The sequence below is a fragment of the Plectrocnemia conspersa genome, unplaced genomic scaffold (genome assembly GCF_051122295.1).
Source record: "Plectrocnemia conspersa isolate PC_06_02 unplaced genomic scaffold, ASM5112229v1 ptg000011l, whole genome shotgun sequence".
Classification (NCBI taxonomy): domain Eukaryota; kingdom Metazoa; phylum Arthropoda; class Insecta; order Trichoptera; family Polycentropodidae; genus Plectrocnemia; species Plectrocnemia conspersa.
Window position 1 is genome coordinate 4,201,054 of NW_028277175.1, and position 19,585 is coordinate 4,220,638.

Genomic DNA, 19,585 nt, shown 5'->3' on the forward strand with positions numbered 1-19,585 from the left:
AAAGCAAAAGTGTTGCCAGCTTAAAAAATAATTGTAAGAGTATTCGTATTAGTAGGTATTACCCATGTCATGTGTTTTTAAACATTAGGTTATTGCTATAATGATTATTTAAAATTAAATAAAGACAGATAAAATAAAATAATAATAACTGCTTTTGAAGAGAAACGCGATTAAATTTTTTTTTTAATTTTATTCAGATCACAGCCTTTACTTTATCATAAGGAAATTATTAAAAAAATGTTGAAACTAATGATTGAGTTTGGAATGATAGTCATATTCCTCTATTTAAATAAATAAAATAAAAGTTGATTTCAATAGTTATTCTAAAATATAAGCATAACTTTCAATTGTAATTTAAAGGATATTTACGTAGTTTGTTCAAAAAATATCAGACCATAATTTTTCGTGTGTAAACAAATTAAGCTATGCAGGCGTGGTTCGCTGCACGTGTATAGGCAATCCTAATGCGCATTCTTGACTTTTTCCTTTCTGCAAAAGCTGTCCGTCGCCGGAAACGATCTGTATGATTTAACAGGCCTTTAGGGAAGAAGCAATAGGCACCACACAAATAAAGGAGTGGTAAAACAACTTCAGCGCTGCTTCCGACAGTGACAGAACCGCAAGGAAACGTACTCAAGAACACTACCTTGAAGGAGAATTCTTGTATCTGAATACGAGTATTTTTTTATGATTAAAGGTCGAATATTTTTTGAGCACAGTTGTGTGTAATAGATACGACCTTTTTTGGGAAAACTAATATTTTTGAGGCCCTTGAAAATTGGAAACAACTGGGAAGAAAATATTATGTCTTAAAGTTTGTTTATTGATATAAACATTTATAAAAGTATACAAATTATTTAATAGAAACTTGCTGCACATTAACTCTAATAAATTCACTTATATATAATATGTATACATATATTTACATACATTTAAAATAATATTCCAGGAGATACAAAGTATATAATTTAAAGGCTAAATTACTAACATGGTTATTTAGAAACAGTTATGTATAATATCACGATTACAAAACAGTAAACATTTTCATACTCTTTGCTAATTATTTTACATAGAAAAAAGTCTTTATCAACTAGCACAAGTTGTATATTATATAATTACAACCACAAAAATAGTAAAGAAGAGAAATATAAACTATGCTTATCATTTCTGTAAATACATTGAATTGATACAAAAATAACAATAAAAAAATGCATATATTATGTAATAATTTTACCAAGTAATCATTGCATTGACGGGTGTTAATTAGACACAGATTGAGTCATTACAGTAGTATTTTTATTGAAGATTAATGTGGTTTATTTAATAAATATATAAGTGGGCGGTGCATGAGGCAGCACCGGCAAGTTATGAACCCACCAAAGTTCGTCAATAAAATATGCCTACGTCACGTCAGTGTTACAAGAGTACGGCCAAGTTTTTTCCATAATAAAACCTATATTTTAATACATAAGTGGAACCCCACTCTTATATAAAACGAACATATTGTCAAAAATAATGCACAACATACTTCTCAAAAACTAAATAAACTCGTGTAATATTTCATATATAACTAAAAATATTTTTTTTTTTAATTACATGATTTAACAATTTCTTGGTCTAATTCGTCATGAGGTACGTTTTTGTTAGCTCGTTGACTTGTGTAATCGAATATTTTTTCTTAATTATGGCCCAAAACTTTTAATCGGTTTAATGAAGGACTATTATATGGTTAGTCCAAAGATTTAATTCTGCATTCTCCCTATATTCTGAAATATTTCACATTGCATTGAGTTTATTTAAATATTTTAGTCGCATCTTCACAGCTTTGATCTAATTCAGCGATACTCATCCTGCAGCCGTTCAAGCTTTTATGCGCGGCCCAACACTCATAATCGTTACCAAATATTTTCAAGCACATGAAACTGTTTTCAAAACTTTGAATTGCACTGGAACAATCGCTCACTTGGACGAGTAGGGACAACTCCTCGCCACCGGTGGTTCTTATCTCTTCCCTTACTTCAGTACTTCACTTATCTCACTCACTCATCGCCACGCACCAGGAACCGATTTGTCTAAAATAGCTAAAGTTTTTCTCAACATCAGTAATCACAGTATTTTTTGAATAAACTAAAATTTTGAATATTTTGTATACATTTGTATTTTGTGTATTTATATATTTTGTTGTTTGCTGTCCATAAGCGATTTGGTCTAAAACTATAGAGCTGCACGGATGTATGTATGTATATATGTTACAGCTAAAGTGCTACGTCCACTAACTATGAGTATTAAATTATAATGCTACATTTCATGTATACCTTTCCTAGATAATGCATGCATAGTGTATGCTTTAACTGGTGAGTGTGTGAACTCTCTGGCGTGAGCTATTTGCATCGTTAACGAACAAAATTTGACAGGCAAGCGTGTATGAAATATGTACTTACTCAATTATTAGATGCATTTTTCTATCTATTTCGGTCTATGAACTCGAGATGGGTTTTATAATCGGTGCCATCTTACAATTGTTGAAGATATTCAACAGTGATTCAGACGCTGGATCTGAGACATCAATGGTGATTTTACAGAACAGCTTTTTCAGTTGTTGATTGTGTAACTTTGTTAAAATATATTTTACACTATGCTCTTTTTATTGGTAAATAGCAGCAAGATAGGAACTAAACCCTCAGGAAATAGGATATATATTTTTTAAATGTTTTTTTGTTAGTAAGATTGAAAAATTAAATAAACATGCAAGAAAATATATATGTAAAAGTTTATTCGGTAAGGCTAAGCTTAAAATTTAATAATGGAATGTAATAATAAAATATGAAAATTCATAAAAATGACACACCAGGTGTCATTGCCTGTAATGCGACAAGTTATTAGATAACTATAACATTTTTTTCATTTAACTGTTAGACAGGTTAAGTGTGAGCGAGCGTTGTTCAAACTGTATTTTATATATTATTGTAATAAATTTCTTTTGAGTTAAATAAATTATATATTTAATAGGTATATTCAACCATTTATGTATATCTTGTTACCAATTTATATAAGCCTCCTTTTTGTAGTTATTTATGGGGTGTTCACTGTTCTGACTAACGCTTGCTTGTACCTTACCTGTCCGACAGTTTAATGAAAAACTTGTTATAGCCAACTAATAATTTGTAGCATTATTGAAAACAACACCCGGTGTGTCACCAAGCAGTCACCCATCTAAGTGCCTACGAAATAAACTAAAAGCAAATAAAAAAATGCAAATGAAAATTTATAAACATATTGACATCAGAACAAATATAAAGAATAAAAAGTTACAGACCTTTAATAAAATTTAAAACAAAGTTTAAAACACGTTGATTTTCAACATTTTTTCAATTTCATAAATTTACAAATTTTCTAATTCTCAATTTTCCTTTTTGTATTATATTGTGTATTTTTATTTTGTATTGTATAGGGAAAAAGAATATTTTTTTTGTTCTTTTTTTTAGGCACCAAAGGCGCAGAAATTCACCAACTGGCTCTATATATAAATGTACAATATGTATGTGTGTGAGAAATCGAAATAAAGTAATAATTATTTGCGTTTTATTTTATGCTGCGACACGCGTAACATAGCAAACATATGTATTTAGCTTGGAGTAATGTTGAGTATGACTGACCTAATTGATGATAAAAACATTCTGTCTATTTTCATTCGATGATAGAGGGCAAAATCATTCATAAAGATACAGTACAAATTTGAAGTAGCATTTTTCAATGGAAGGGATTAAAAAAAAAAAAAATTTTATAATCTAATGGTTTTACTGTTCCGCTGATTAAATGGATACCTTTCACCCTGGAAAATAAGACGCACCACCAAATCACTAGGATTTGACCTCGTCTGACATGAATAAATATATCTATTAATGATAAGAGTAAATAATAGTATGTACATTATTCAACATTTTGAGGTACAAGTTTTTTTACTCCGTACCTTATAATAAATTTGGGATAAAACTCGTCGTCGCGAGCTTTGACATAAACCTTTTTATTCAAACTCACTCCTGTGTCGATCGAAATCTGATCTTGATTTTCATACATGTCTCTGTCTACTGTTTTACCAACCAAAACGTCCGCAATAATGAGCGTAAACTCATCCGATACTTTTCTAGTACATTGGTAGCAATAATACAAGTCGCTAGAGAAGCAAATGCCTAAAATAATTTTATACTTTAATAATCACAACTAAAAGTACATTTAAGTCGAGAAACCCTTCTACTCACCTGGACCATAGCGACGTCGATGCTTGCGGTTTTTACGATAATCGAAATTATAAAGCAAAATGGTAGGAGCATTGGCCAACGGAGTGTTGTGGTACATTTTGACGATATTAAATTGGCCAAGATTAGTAATGTCATATTCTTTCTTTCTTAACATGAAAGCAGCGAACATAAACGGATTATGGTTCTCCATTTCGTCTTTAATTTGCCATTTTGCAGGTGCTTTGATATTTATATTTACCGGATGCAGCTCCATTTTTGGATTATAAGCCTTACCGTTACGTTGATTGATGAAATTTGTGAGCGAATCCCTTGGAATCACATTATTCCCGTTAAATTTATTGAATATCTGCTTAATATCTAAAAAAAAAAAACAAGAAAAACATATAATTTCGAAATTAATAATTCAGGTTATACAGTTAGCCTCTCTTTAGAGTTCCTCGCATTTACAGTAATACCAATGAAACGATAAAGTTCAAAGCACGTACACTTTTAGATTGCCTCAAGCAGTATTGTATAATATTAAAGACCAAAAAGAACACTCACCAATATCTCTGTAGAGATTGTTTTTAGCCTTAAGCTGCTCAGCTGCGGTGATTTTTTTCGGCGTCGGTTTTTGAAAAACGTTGGTTGAAATTTGCTGGTTAGTATTCGCCTGAGTCACTTGTGGTAAATTTGACCTTAAATTTCCGTCTTCCCTTATGTTCAATTTACTCAGAGACGATGTAATTTCTTGATTTTAAAAAATATAAATAAATAAATAATACAACTATGCATAATTTAAAATAGAGTAACACACTATTGTAAAAGCATCTAGTGATATTATATGAGGCGATGATAATATTGGTGGCTACCAATTGCAGGTTGGCGATTAAAGCCCAACTAAACACATGTATGTCGAATTTTGTTTAATGTTTGATATTCATATTACATAGCGTTAAAGCCTTTAGATATTCCAAAGTAGAATTTTTAACTAAATAATTCTTTAGTAACATTTTATTTACTTTCACCTCTGACTACACGCTACTATCAAGTGTGTTCCAAATTATATGAATATCCAGTAAATATAATGCTAATTGAATGATAAAAGAAAGAAAAAGTATTACTCACCATCGTTTAATGTATCCCTTCGAAATGCTGGTAACGTGTCGTTTATAATAGGTTTCGTATGATATTGAGATTCCACACTTTGAACCCTGTCATACTCCAATCTATGTATCCAATCAGAATGAAACTGTCTAACAACTTTACATGTATAACATATACAATAGCCATAACGAAGATGGTTTACAAACAACGTTTTAATTTCCTCTGCAAAACACATACATATATATTACATACACAACGATAAATGAAAGAAAAAGTAGTACTCACCATTATTTAATGTATCCCTTTGAAATGCTGGTAACATGTCGTTTGTAATAGGTTTCGTATGATATTGAGATTCCACACTTTGAACCCTGTCATACTCCAATCTATGTATCCAATCAGAATAAAACTGTCTAACAACTTTACATGTATAACATATACAATAGCCGTAACGAAGATGGTTTATAAACAACGTTTTAATTTCCTCTGCAAAACACGTACATATATATTACATACAAAACGATAAATGAAAGAAAAAGAAGTACTCACCATTATTTAATGTATCCCTTCGAAATTCTGGTAACGTGTCGTTTGTAATAGGTTTCGTATGATATTGAGATTCCACACTTTGAACCCTGTCATACTCCAATCTATGTATCCAATCAGAATGAAACTGTCTAACAACTTTACATGTATAACATATACAATAGCCGTAACGAAGATGGTTTACAAACAACATTTTAATTTCCGCTGCAAAACATACATACATATATATTATATACAAAACAGATCAGTAAAATTGTACTTAATAATTGAGCTAGTATAAATCTATATTAAAAGTTAATCCCTAAGATTCCATATTTTGGGAGATCTTTATTTGCAATAGTCAATAATATATTATACTATCATGTTGAACAATCAACTGTGAATACATAAAAATAGTACAAATATCCCTTCGCTTGCCGAGCATTCTGGGATATCAATGTATAATGTCAAATATCAATGTATTGCATAATAAAAAAATATATGTTCGGAAACAATATTATTTACCATACTTCCAATTAAAAATGTATCTTGCTTTTTCTTCAATGATTACATCGAATCTGACAATTCTCGCCAAAGTAGTAAAAGCCAATAGATAAAATCTCAGCAACCAAAGGGTTAACCGAAAGTTTTTTTAATACATAATCAAGTATTAATCTTGAACTGCTATTCTATGCTTATATGTAATAAAAACAGACATTATATTAATGCGTGAAAAAAATAGTTTATATTGTTATAAGTATATAAATCATGATTTGTCTTATAAAAGAACGTTTTACTTTATTTTTTATATTTTTAATGGTTATTATTAATGGTATTGATAAGAAAATAACTCACTCTCATAATTCTCATTGGTTCCCATGGGTGAACGAGGGTCCAGATAAGAAGTCCTGGAAGGCTCAACGGTATTCGCTGCTTGCTGATGATTGTTGAATGTTGGTGACACTGCATTTGCAATATTTGGTGATAAATATCATATATAGTACAACTTTAGACAATGAGCAATAACAATACTGAAGAACAACATTAATTCTCTGTTACTCGCCTTTTTTTATACATTTAGTTTAATATGTCTTTTAATCTCACAGACGCTAAGCGAGTAGCGGAGGGTTAATGTTTAATTCGTACAAAATGAGTCCCATCTTATATCAATGGAGAAGTCATCATTTTTTTATATATATATATATATATATATATATATATATATATATATATATATATATATATATATATATATATATATATATATTATTTTTCTTTAATGGTTCGAGAGTATTAATATAATTTAAATGCAGGGATTCATCGCGATTAAAACTTACAATTCGATATTTCAGCATGATGCACCTGCCGAAATAATAAATTAATATTCAACGGAGACATTCCGAATCAACCTTAACAACCAATAAGGTTGAGTTTGAGATCCATTATTTAACTTTAACAAACCACATTAAATATATTGATTTTGTCTTGAAGCAAAGCATTTGGAAAAAACTTATCTGACTGTGAGGATGTTAGATTAGATGGCAGAATTAAAACGAAGAAAGTTCATGCTTAGCGGGCTTAATGATCAGTTTGAAAAATAGCTACAAAATCATATTTCACAGCATTTATGTAAGTCTGTGGTGATTTATATTTCTAGGCGATCTTTCGATATTCCGTTAATATGATTACATTGAAGAGTTGATTTTTATGTTTAGCCCATTTCATCCTTGAAATTTAATAGAATTGCCGCTCTCAAAATATAGCTTTTAAGGTGATGTTAATACTCGGCAACCAATTTCGGTAGACTTTATTCCTTGAATAAAAATAATATTTAGACCTTTTAGTTAACAATTTTGATACAATCAATAAACCAGGATGGAATTAAAACATTCAAAACTTACTATAACCGATGATCCTTTACCCATCTGATTGCTACTATGAAACGGAACATGGAGATGACTGCTAAAGATTTCTAGAAAGCTTTTAATGTTCCGGATACCACACCTTACCATAGATGAGTTTATAGACTCAAAAGCAACACTGATTTTTTTATAAAGATTGCTACCTACCTACCTACCACAAAATCGATCACGAGTGCAAAAGGTTAACAGAGTGTAGAATTCAAAATATGTATGTGAATGTAATATGTATGTGTGTAAATATTATATATTTTATGATATATGTAAGCCATCAAGGAAACTTGGTAAGTCATTTAAAGATACGACTAAATAATTAAATATTACCAGGATTAACAGATATTTTATTAGATAATGACACCAGTTAAACTTTATTCGATAATGATTCTACAACCTATTGAAAAGTATTTTTTAAAGTAAGATCAAACTCCTGGAAATTTTCTCTAGATACGTGTTTCATTGTTATACAAATAATCTAACAGACTCAGTTTTAATAGAAAAGGTTCCAAAAACGTTTCTCAGATAAGGGAACATAAGTATTATCCATTTTTATTTTCCACAAAATTCCTACAAGGAATATAATTCCCTCGAGTCGCATCAACGAGTGTACATGGAAAAGCACTTCAAGTTATTTGTAGAGTATATTCACAATCGGAAGATTCTGAGAGAACTTTGTTATTATGTGCCACCTAATTACCACTGCTTGTGTTTCCTTGTATTGTTTGAGGTACTGCATGCAAGAATAAGATTATTAGTCAACTCTCAAATGAGCACAGCTATAAGAGCCCATAATATAAAATACATTTATGATAAGTACAGTGGGTGGAATAGCAAATCCGGGGGGAGGGGGGAGGGAAGAGCCCTGAAGAGTAACAAAATTACATTTTATTTAAATCAATCAAAAGCTGTAGAATATTTATTTATTTTAAATCTTCTATTGCAAAATTACATGGGTTAGCCCAATGCATTACAACGAGGTAAACACAAACAACAACTACTAAGTGAGACATCATACTGAAAGCAAAACTTAATTATAAATTATAATTACAGCATACAATCGATAGACGTTGTGGAGGTTTATTTATTCATTATGGGCAAAACTTGGTAGCACTCCGGTAACACTGATGTGACGGAAAGCAGCAATTATTTGGGTGGACCTCGACGGAAAGATAACGACCGGTGATGTCTCGTCCACCGTTCCTTTTAATTATTCATTCGATACTCTTCCGTGAGCTTAGGAAAATTAGGTAAATTAATTTGTGGTAATCGGTCGGAATTAAAATTATATAAAAATCCCTAATGTTTATCTCCCACACACAATAGATATTGGTCAGACAATAGTTATTCCGGTTATAAATAATATTATTTTATAAATAAATAGATATAATAATGTTATTTTATAAATATATAGATATATTAATGTTATTTTATAAATAAATAGATAAATAGAATTGACGGCATAAAATTTTCATACAATTGTTAAATTGTCTCAACCAATACGTAAAACAAAAAAGTAAAGTTAAAACTTACCAAGCTCTTTGTAATTATTGTTTTTAACTTCTTGTTGGTTGAATTGTTTTACTGTAGATGAGATTTTTGGTGCAGGTTTTTTAATAACCTTCGATGCAACATTTTGAGTAACCTTTGGTGCAGTTTTCAGAGAAGTATTCGTCTGGGTTACTTTTGGTAAATTTAATAATGTTTTTCCATCTTGATTGATATTTGTTTTACTCGATGACGGTGTGATTTCTTGATTTAAAAAGATATATATCAATACATTTTTACAACATTACATGCTGGTAACAATTCCAATCATAATAACATAACATAACACATTAATCAGAATCAATGACTTAATAATTTTCCTAAATTAGAAATTAAGAATTTCATAACTTTTCCAATTTTAAGAGTTTGAACGAGTTTCGGATTAGATTCATAATTGCAATATACTTCTTTTTATTTAATATAGTAACTGTATTGTTTGAGGTACCACATGCAAGAACAAGATTATAAGGCAACTCCCCAATAAGTATAGCTATAAGTCCTCAGTATAAAATACATTTATAATAAGTACGGTATGTGGAGTAGCAAAATGGGGAAGAGGGAAAGTCCTGAAGAGTAACAATATTAAATTTGATTTAAATCAGTGAAAGGCTGTAGAATATTTATTTATTGTAACTCTTCTGTTGCAACATTACAGGCGTTATCCCAAAGCGTTACAACGAGGTAGGCACAATCAACAACTACTAAGTAGTGAGACATCAGTCTGAAAGCAAAGCTTAATTATAAATTATTAAAACAGCCTGCAATCGATAGATGTTGTGGGGGGTTATTTATCTATTTATTTATGAATTATGGGCAAAACTTGGCAGCACTCCGATATCACATCTGTGATGGCGGCGGAGGGCAGCAATTATTTGGGTGGACCTTAACGGGAAGATAACGACCTGTGGCGTCTCGTCCACTGTTCCTTTTATTTATTCATTCGATACTCTTCCGTAAGATTAGAAAAATGTAGGTAAACTAGTCTGTGGTAGTCAGTCGGAAATATAATTATATAATAATCACTAAAGCCTATCTCACACACACAATAAATATTGGTCGGATAATAATTATACCACTGATCGTTCCAGTTATAAATAATATTATTTTAAAAATAAATAGATATAATAATGTTATTTTATAAATAAATAACTATATTAATATTATTTTATAAATAAATAGAATTGCTGGCATCAAATTTTCATACAATTTCTTAATTGCCTCAACCAATACGTAAAACAAAAAAGTAAAGTTAAAACTTACCAAGCTTTTTGTAATTATTGTTTTTAACTTCTTGTTGGTTGAATTGTTTTACTGTAGATGAAATTTTTGGTGCAGGTTCTTTAAAAACCTTCGATGCAACTTTTTGAGTAACCTTTGGTGTAGTTTTCTGAAAAGTTTTCTTCTGGGTTACTTTTGGTAAATTTAATGTTTTTCCATCTTGATTGGTATTTGTTTTACTTGATGACGGTGTGATTTCTTGATTTAAAAAGATATATATCAATACAACTTTACAACATTACATGCTGGTAACATTTTCAATCATAACAACATAACATAACACATTAATCAGAATCAATGACTTAATAATTTTCCTAAATTAGAAATTAAGAATTTCATAACTTTTCCAATTTCAAGAGTTTGAACGAGTTTCGGATTAGATTCATAATTGCATTATACTTCTTTTTATTTTTTTATTTAATATAGTAACTGTATTGTTTGAGGTACCGCATGCAAGAACAAGATTATAAGGCAACTCCCCAATAAGTATAGCTATAAGTCCTCAGTATAAAATACATTTATAATAAGTACGGTATGAGTAGTAGCAAAATGGGGAGGGGGGAAAGTCCTGAAGAGTAACAATATTAAATTTGATTTAAATCAGTGAAAGGCTGTAGAATATTTATTTATTGTAACTCTTCCGCTACAACATTACAGGCGTTATCCCAAAGTGTTACAACGAGGTAGGCACAATCAACAACTACTAAGTAGTGAGACATCAGTCTGAAAGCAAAGCTTAATTATAAATTATTAAAACAGCCTGCATTCGATAGATGTTGTGGGGGTTTATTTATCTATTTATTTATGAATTATGGGCAAAACTTGGCAGCACTTCGGTAACACTGATGTGATGGCGGCGGAGGGCAGCAATTATTTGGGTAGACCTTAACGGGAAGATAACGACTAGTGGTATCTCGTCCACTGTTCCTTTTAATTATTCATTCGATATTTTTCCGCGAGATTAGGAAAATTTAGGTAAAATAGTGTGGTAGTCGGTCAGAAATAATCACTAATGCAAATCTCCCACATATGATAGATATTGGTCGGATATTAGTTATACCACTGATTACATTATTTCTGGTTACAAATAATATTACTTTATAAATAAATAAATACAATAATGTTATTTTATAAATAAATAGATATATTAATGTTATTTTATAAATAAATAGATAAATAGAATTGATAGCATCAAAATTTCATACAATTGTTAAATTGCCTGAACCAGTACGTAAAACAAAAAAGTAAAGTAAAAACTTACCAAGCTCTTTACAATTATTGTTTTTAACTTCTTGTTGGTTGAATTGTTTTACTTTAGATGAGATTTTTGGTGCAGGTTTTTTAATAACCTTCGATGCAACATTTTGAGTAACCTTTGGTGCAGTTTTTAGAGAAGTATTCGTCTGGGTTACTTTTGGTAAATTTAATAATGTTTTTTCATCTTGATGGGTATTTGCTTTACTCGATGACGGTGTGATTTCTTGAGAAAAAAAATATATTAACACAACTCGACAACATTTCATGCTGGTAACATTTCCAATCACAATAAAATTTGAGAATTTCATGCTGCTAAAGTTCATCGTATTTTCTACAAACTTAATACTTGATTTAGAGTTTGGATAATTTTATAAGTCTTCTTCATTTGTTTTGACTCGGGCAAAATTGTTTATATACATAAATCAAATGTTAAACGCTTTGAATGTACATATTATTTATATATTAATAATAATAAAAATCAATGCTTTGATATATTTCAATAATATTGTCAATAGTTTTGCCTATTATTCTCATTTCTTGTATTTGCAATTTGATTATAATAGTATACTTAAAACATTAAACATTTCTTGATATTTAAAATTATATTCACTATTTATCTCAATCACAATACCTTAAATAAAACTGAATACATGTATGTTCAATTTGTAATGCTTAAAAGCCATTCAGAAAATTTATAACTTGTCATATATCTTTTAGGAACCTTTTAACACATTATGGTCCGTTCACGCGTTTTTGCGTGTTAGCAAAATTTTGCAGTCAGTCTGTTTATCTTTTTCCAGTATTACAAATAATTGAACTTAAGCTTGTAAAAATATCATGCGAAAGTAAAGAAGATTTAAACTTTTATCGAGAGTTGGCAATAAATATATATTATATTTATAATTATTTTGATAAAAGTCACACTTTGTCAAAACAATTCAAATTTCGCAAAAATAGCAGACCGTAATAAATTAATAAAGAAATTCGAAAAACATTTACGTATCAAAATTTTCTAAGACTGGAATAAGATGAATAGCACATTTAAAATGCAATTATACAAAAATGTACAATAATATTCCTTCATTTATAAGACGTGTTATTAATTAAAAATAAAAACTCACCATTAAATCTTTCTTCATTTCTCGATTCATGTTGTGGGTTTGTTACAGTTATTGCATTAATTAAATAATTTCTAGGAATGTCTTCATCACTTATTCTCACTTCGGTGCTTCTTTCATGTCTGCCTGTTTCCTCATAAGATGTGGGTATGACATTGTTACTTCTGTATGTTGTGTCCTCTGCATGGGCATATATGTTGAATTATATTATAATAACAATATAACATAACACATTAATCAGAATCAATGTCTTTATAAATTTCCTAAATTCAAAATAAAGAATTTCATAACTTTGACAATTTGAAGAAGTTTAATGAGTTTCGGGTTTGATTCCTATTCGGAATAATGTTGTTTTGTTTTTTTTATGTAATATTGTAAAAGTATTTTTTGAGCTACCGCATGCAAGAACAAGATTATAAGACAACTCCCTAATAAGTATAGCTATAAGAGTCCTCAGTATAAAATACATTAATAATAACTACGGTGCAGTGCCGGTCGGTGAAATACTTTCGTGGAGGCATGCATGCCTACCCATTTCTTTCACTCTAGTTACTAACACGCGAGTGATTGAGAGGGAAGGTATTTTACCAACCGGTACTGCTACGGTGTGTGGAATAGCAAAGAGAGGGGGGAAGTCCTGAAGAGTAACAATATTAAAATTGATTTAAATCAGTCAAAGGCTGTAGAATATTTATTTATTGTAAATCTTCCATTGCAACATTACAGTGGTTAGCCAAATGTGTTACAACGAGGTAAACACAATCAACAACTACTAAGTAGTGAGACGTCAGACTAAAAGCAAAGCTTAATTATAAATTATTATTACAGCCCACAATCGATAGATGTTGTGGGGGTTTATTTATCTATTTCTTTATTCATTATGGCCAAAACATAGCGGCATTCAGGTAACACTATGTGATGGCGGCGGAGGGCAGAAATTATTTGGGTGGACCTTAACGGGAAGATAACGACCAGTGGTATCTCGTCCACTGTTCCTTTTAATTATTCATTCGATATTCTTCTGCGAGATTAGGAAAATTTAGGTAAAATAGTGTGGAAGTCGTTTAGAAATATAATTATATAATAATCACTAATGCCAATCTCCCACACATGATAGATATTGGTCAGATATTAGTTATACCACTGATCGTTCCAGTTATAAATAATATTATTTTAAAAATAAATAGATATAATAATGTTATTTTATAAATAAATAGATAAATAGAATTGCTGGCATCAAATTTTCATACAATTGTTTAATTGCCTCAACCAGTACGTAAAACAAAAAAGTAAAGTATAAACTTACCAAGCTCTTTGCAATTCTTGTTTTTAACTTCTTGTTGGTTGAATTGTTTTACTTTAGATGAGATTTTTGGTGCAGGTTTTTTAATAACCTTCGATGCAACATTTTGAGTAACCTTTGGTGCAGTTTTCAGAGAAGTATTCGTCTGGGTTACTTTTGGTAAATTTAATAATATTTTTTCATCTTGATGGGTATTTGCTTTACTCGGTGGCGGTGTGATTTCTTGATTTAAAAAAAAATATTAATACAACTTTACAACATTGCAAGCTGATAACAGTTCCAATCATAACAAAATTTGGGAATTTCGTGACATCAGTGCTCGCCGTATTTTCTACAAATGATTACCTGCTTTAGAGTTTGGATAATTTTATAAGTCTTCTTCATTTGTTTTGACTCGGTCAAGATTGTTGATATATATAATTCAAATGTTAAAATGCTTTGAATATACATATTGTTTATACATGAAGAATAGTAAAAATCTATTCTTTGATATATTTTAATAACATCGTCAATAGTTTTGCCTATTATTCTCATTTCTTTTATTTGCAATTTGATTAAAATAGTTACTTAAAACATTAAACATTTCTTATTGATATTTAAAATTATATTCACTATTTATCTCAATCACAATACCTTAAATAAAATTGAATATATGTTAAATTTGTAATTCAGTGAATTTACAATCCGCCATATATCTTTTAAAAACCTTGTAACATAGCAATTCGAAGAATATTTACATAGCTAAATTTTTTAGGACTGGAATAAGAATAATGACATATTTAAAATACAATTATACAAGAATGTGGAATCATATTCCATCATTTACAGGACATGTTACTAATTAAAAATTAAAACTCACCATCAAATCTTTCATCATTTCTCGACTCATGTTGCAGGTATGTTTTGGTTATTGCACTAGTTAAATAATTTCTATGAATTCCTTCATCACTTATTCTGACTTCGGTGCTTCTTTCATATTTGTCCGTTTGTTCATAAGGTGTGGAAATATCATTGTTGCTTCTGTATGTTGTTTCTTCTGCGTGGGCATATATGGTGAATTATATCATATTTATTATATTATAATAATAGTATAACACATTAATCAGAATCAGTGTTAATAATTTTGGAGAACGGAATATTACTCTCAGGACGATCGCGCCCACAAACATTGTTTTCACGGAAACTGCTCTCGCGGAATATTACTCTCGCGGAAAATAACATTTTTTTTTAGTTCTGCTGCATGTTCCAGAATTCAAACAAATGGCAATCAGAATCTATGGATTTAAAAAAATATTTTAAATCGGTTTTTCGCATATTATATTGTAAAAACCTACACATATTTTTAACTTCAGGGAATTACTAAGCTAGTCTCAAGTGAATATTTGTTTGCCGCATAGGCGACTATAATTCCACCAAAATAGACATTCGAAAGACCGTTATGATACAAAGTTTATATCATATATCATAAATTGCCTCAACCAGTATGTAAAAATAAAGAAAAGTTAGCACTCACCAAGATCTTTGTAAATGTTGTTTTTAACTTGTAGTTGGTTGAATTGTTCTACGATTTTTGATGTAGTTTTTTCAATAATCTTCGGTGCAACATTTTGAGTATCCTTTAGTGCAGTTTTCAGAGTAGTATTCGTTTGGGTTACTTTTGGTAAATTACATAATATTATTCCATCTTGATTGATATTTGCTTTACTCAATAACGGTGTGATTTCTTGATTTAAAAAGAAATATATTGATACAACTTTACAACATTGCAAGCTGCTAATCATAATAAAATTTGAGGGTTAAATGATGCCAGAGCTCATCGTATTTTCTACAAACTAATAACCTGCTTTAGAGTTTGGATAATTTTATAAGTCTTCTCTTTTTGTTTTGATTTGATCAAGATTGTTGATATTTATAGCTCAAATGTTAAATGCTTCGAAAGGTACATATTGTTTTTATATGAATAACAGTAAATATCAAAACTTCAATATATTTCAAACAAAACGTCAATAATTTAGCTAATTGTTCACATTTTTCTATATCTAATTTGATTATAATAATCTACTTTAAACACTTTTAATGATAAAAAAATAAAATTCACTATTTATATCGATCACAATACCTTAAATAAAATCGATTATGTGTTAATTTTTTTATTCTTTTAGGAACTTTATAACATTGCAATTGAAAAAACATTTACATAGGTAAATTTTCTAGGACTGGAATAATAATGACACATTTAAAATGCAATTAATGTGGAAACATATTCCATCATTTACCAGACATGTTATTAATTAAAAATTAAAACTCACCATTAAATCTTTCATCATTTTTCGACTCATGTTGTGGGATTGTTACAGTTGTTTCACGAGTTAAATAATTTCTACAAATTACTTTGTCACTTATTCCGACTTTGGTGCCTCTTTCATATCTGCCCGTTTGCTCATAAGGTGTGGGAGCTAAGCTTCTGGATGTTGTTTCGTCTGCATTGGCATATATAGTGAATGATATTATATTTAAATAACAGTATAAAATACATTATACAGAATCAATGTTTTAATAATTTTCCTAAATTAGAGTAACAATTTCATAGCTTTTCCAATTTGAAGGGTTTTAATGAGTTTCAGATTATGTTCCTAATCGGAATATTGTTATTTTGCTGTTTTTATTTAATATTGTGATTCATGTGCTTATGCTTACGATGAACTCTTGAACACGGTACAACTTCATCTGTAGTTCATTACATATTTACATTTCCATTATTGATCTTTATGTCGCTACATGTAATATAAAAATAATAAATATTAAGAAATGGAGTTTGCAATTACAATTTAAACTTCACAAGAAGTATTTAAATGAAACAACCAGTATCAGTAAATATATTGATTTTATTGTCACGATTTGACCAAAATTGACTGGTTTGTGATTTGTGTCAGTTTATAATGTTACAGTATGTATATTTTTTTTAATGCATTTTTATAATTGTTATGTCAGTCATCGCCAAGCAGTGCATAGACGAGGTTGTCGAAAATTTATTTTTCGTTTGTCATATTATTTATTTTAAGATATCTAGTGTTCAAAAATTAAATCATAAAGTGGCAGCACTCAAATTTTTGGTTACTTCCAGCTACTAAAGGACGCTAAAACTGTGTTAAAAGTAGAGTCCAGAAGCTGTTTGGCGTATTCATGTTTATGGCTCAGCAAAACTATTTTTGACATTCTACAAAACATTGGATGAGCACACTGGAAATTTTGTCATAAAGAGCGGTTAAGAAAATAAATAAATCGCTAATTTTGCTAGATATATAATATAATAAATAATTCGATACTTTCCATTTAACAGGGGGCAAATTTATTATAAAAAAAATATATATATTAATTTGTTTATACATTTTATTTGATTATGTACAATTATATTTTCATTGAAAATGAACGTGTTTAAACTGCCTCGTACCAAAATAGAAGCCGTACAATTCCTGTAAGAACCTGTTTAGTGTTCATGAGGTGTTCACTGTTCTGACCAACGCTCAACGCAACGTTGGTCAATCAATAAACACCCCATGAATAACTCTCTGCAATAAATCTATACAAAAAAACGTAATTTAAAATTGTATATAAATAAACAAAATGTATAAACAAATAAATATTTTTTTTAGAATAAGTTTGACCCAGATAACAGGAAAGTACCAATAATTTTAAAGTACATACTTCTATAATAGTTTAATTTATTATTATTTTTTTTTATTGCATTTGTTAAATTCATTAATTTAAATAAACCCTCTCGAATAGTATACGATCATAGCATTATTCACTATTTTTATAAAAAAAGTTTTTGAAATCGATTTGGAGAGTTGCATTTTTCGAAAAGTTGCTGTATCTATGCACATTGTAATATGCTGCTTCGATTAATGATTAAATAAATTGCATTGCTATATACATGTTTTGTGATAATTAGTGTTGTGAAACAGTAAAAATAATTTATAAATGTTTGAAAATAAGCGTCGTCACCTTAATGTTATCTAAAAGTGGAGTATATCTTCACTCCGCCAATACTAACACACTACTTACCTTAGTCCCGTCTCTATCGACAATCATTACCTAAAATTCATAACAGTAGCATCGAACGCGTTCACCAATTAGATAAAAAATACCAATATTATAATAGATAGCTTTTGTCGACAACTTTTTTATATACAAAGTTTTCTCAATCCAACTTACCCTGAGTTAATGAATTGAATATTGACAAGCACCCTCCCATATTGTCTGATTGACAGAACGGAAAGTAAACTAAAGTGTTGCCAGCTTAGAAAAAATTCACAAGCAATAGTCGACAATGATTTATCGTGAGTGGCCCTGCTTGCTATGTTCAGGGCTGGGGAATGGGTGAGAGCTGGGGAGGGGGGAATTAGACGAAGCAATAGTCAAACTTGTTGAAGTATGTATTTGTATTAACTTTTACGCGCCCGTACTATAACCACTTTGTCAGAGAATTTCGCAAGAGTGAGATGGGTGAGTATATCCCCTTTTCTCTCGCACGGGTTCGCTTGTAAGTGTGCGAGCGAGATGCACAAGTGCGTGTGACATAGAGCTAGAACAAAGTCCTCTACGCTCTGACGCACGCATCAGACAGCGTTTTAATCGTGCGTTAGTCATCGAGAGTTACGTCGTAGCGCAGAATATTCCAGCGCTTTTTAATTATTTTTCTACTAACAAGTATATTTAATATTTTTACCTCGTTAAATAATTTTAATATAAACTAACTTTAGTTTAAATAATATTCATAGCAATGGCCAAAAGATATAATGATTCCGATGAATCAGATCTCTAATTTGAAGGAGTAGAATTTCTCTCGGATAACGAAGACATGTTTGAAATGTTCGAATCGGAATCAGACGAAGATTATTGCAATTACGAAGTAATTTACATTTGAAATTATTTTTTATTATAAAAGCAGTAATAACAAATTTTCATTATTTATAGTTCAAATACATAAAATTATAAAATGTCCGGATTGCTAGGCATTCAGAATTTTTTAATTTTGTATATTATACTTTTATACATGTATGATTTATTTTAAGTAATTTAGGTTTAATTTTTATAGATGTGTTTTTTATCATTTATTAAGATAAAATATATTGTGTTTTATTGCGAACGTTTGAGAAACCGCGCGTGCTTGACGTCATCGGGTCTGAATAAGAAATGCGATTGTGTGCATGCATAAACAATGACAAAAAGGCATAGCATGGTTTCGTTCTACGCTCAATTAAAAATATTTTAGTCTCTCGACAGTTAATGGTACAA

The 19,585-nt window shown here is 29.8% G+C and overlaps 1 protein-coding gene across 7 annotated transcripts; it reads right to left on the bottom strand.

Annotated features, from left to right (window-relative positions):
- Positions 1-3,430: 3,430 nt before the first annotated feature.
- On the bottom strand, positions 3,431-18,628 carry LOC148229160 (uncharacterized). 7 transcript variants are annotated; one of them, XR_015811476.1, is made up of 17 exons: positions 18,503-18,628; positions 16,597-16,767; positions 15,801-16,010; positions 15,147-15,323; positions 14,291-14,509; positions 12,988-13,164; positions 11,871-12,089; positions 10,592-10,807; positions 9,317-9,535; positions 6,726-6,833; positions 6,396-6,559; positions 5,895-6,095; positions 5,631-5,831; positions 5,367-5,567; positions 4,803-4,988; positions 4,260-4,616; positions 3,431-4,190 (listed from the first exon to the last, which is right to left on the bottom strand). XR_015811476.1 is itself a non-coding variant. In XM_088198407.1 (16 exons), the coding sequence occupies exons 1-16, from the start codon at positions 18,540-18,542 to the stop codon at positions 3,931-3,933; spliced, it is 3,093 nt and encodes a 1,030-aa protein (XP_088054533.1). In that variant the 5' UTR covers positions 18,543-18,628; the 3' UTR covers positions 3,431-3,930. The 7 variants fall into 7 exon arrangements, 5 of the variants coding, with proteins under 5 accessions (XP_088054533.1, XP_088054532.1, XP_088054534.1 ...); XR_015811475.1 differs by having other exon boundaries at positions 6,396-6,564; XM_088198407.1 differs by lacking the exon at positions 6,396-6,559 and having other exon boundaries at positions 15,801-15,941.
- Positions 18,629-19,585: the final 957 nt, after the last annotated feature.

Bases quoted from the DNA above. Each gene is read 5' to 3' on its own strand.
- LOC148229160 (XM_088198406.1), bottom strand. From the start codon at position 18,542: ATGGGAGGGTGCTTGTCAATATTCAATTCATTAACTCAGG. The intron at 10,808-11,870 runs GTAAGTTTTTAC...TTTTAAATCAAG, and splicing joins CAATAATTGTAAAGAGCTTG to AAATCACACCGTCATCAAGT. The intron at 9,536-10,591 runs GTAAGTTTTAAC...TTTTAAATCAAG, and splicing joins CAATAATTACAAAAAGCTTG to AAATCACACCGTCATCGAGT.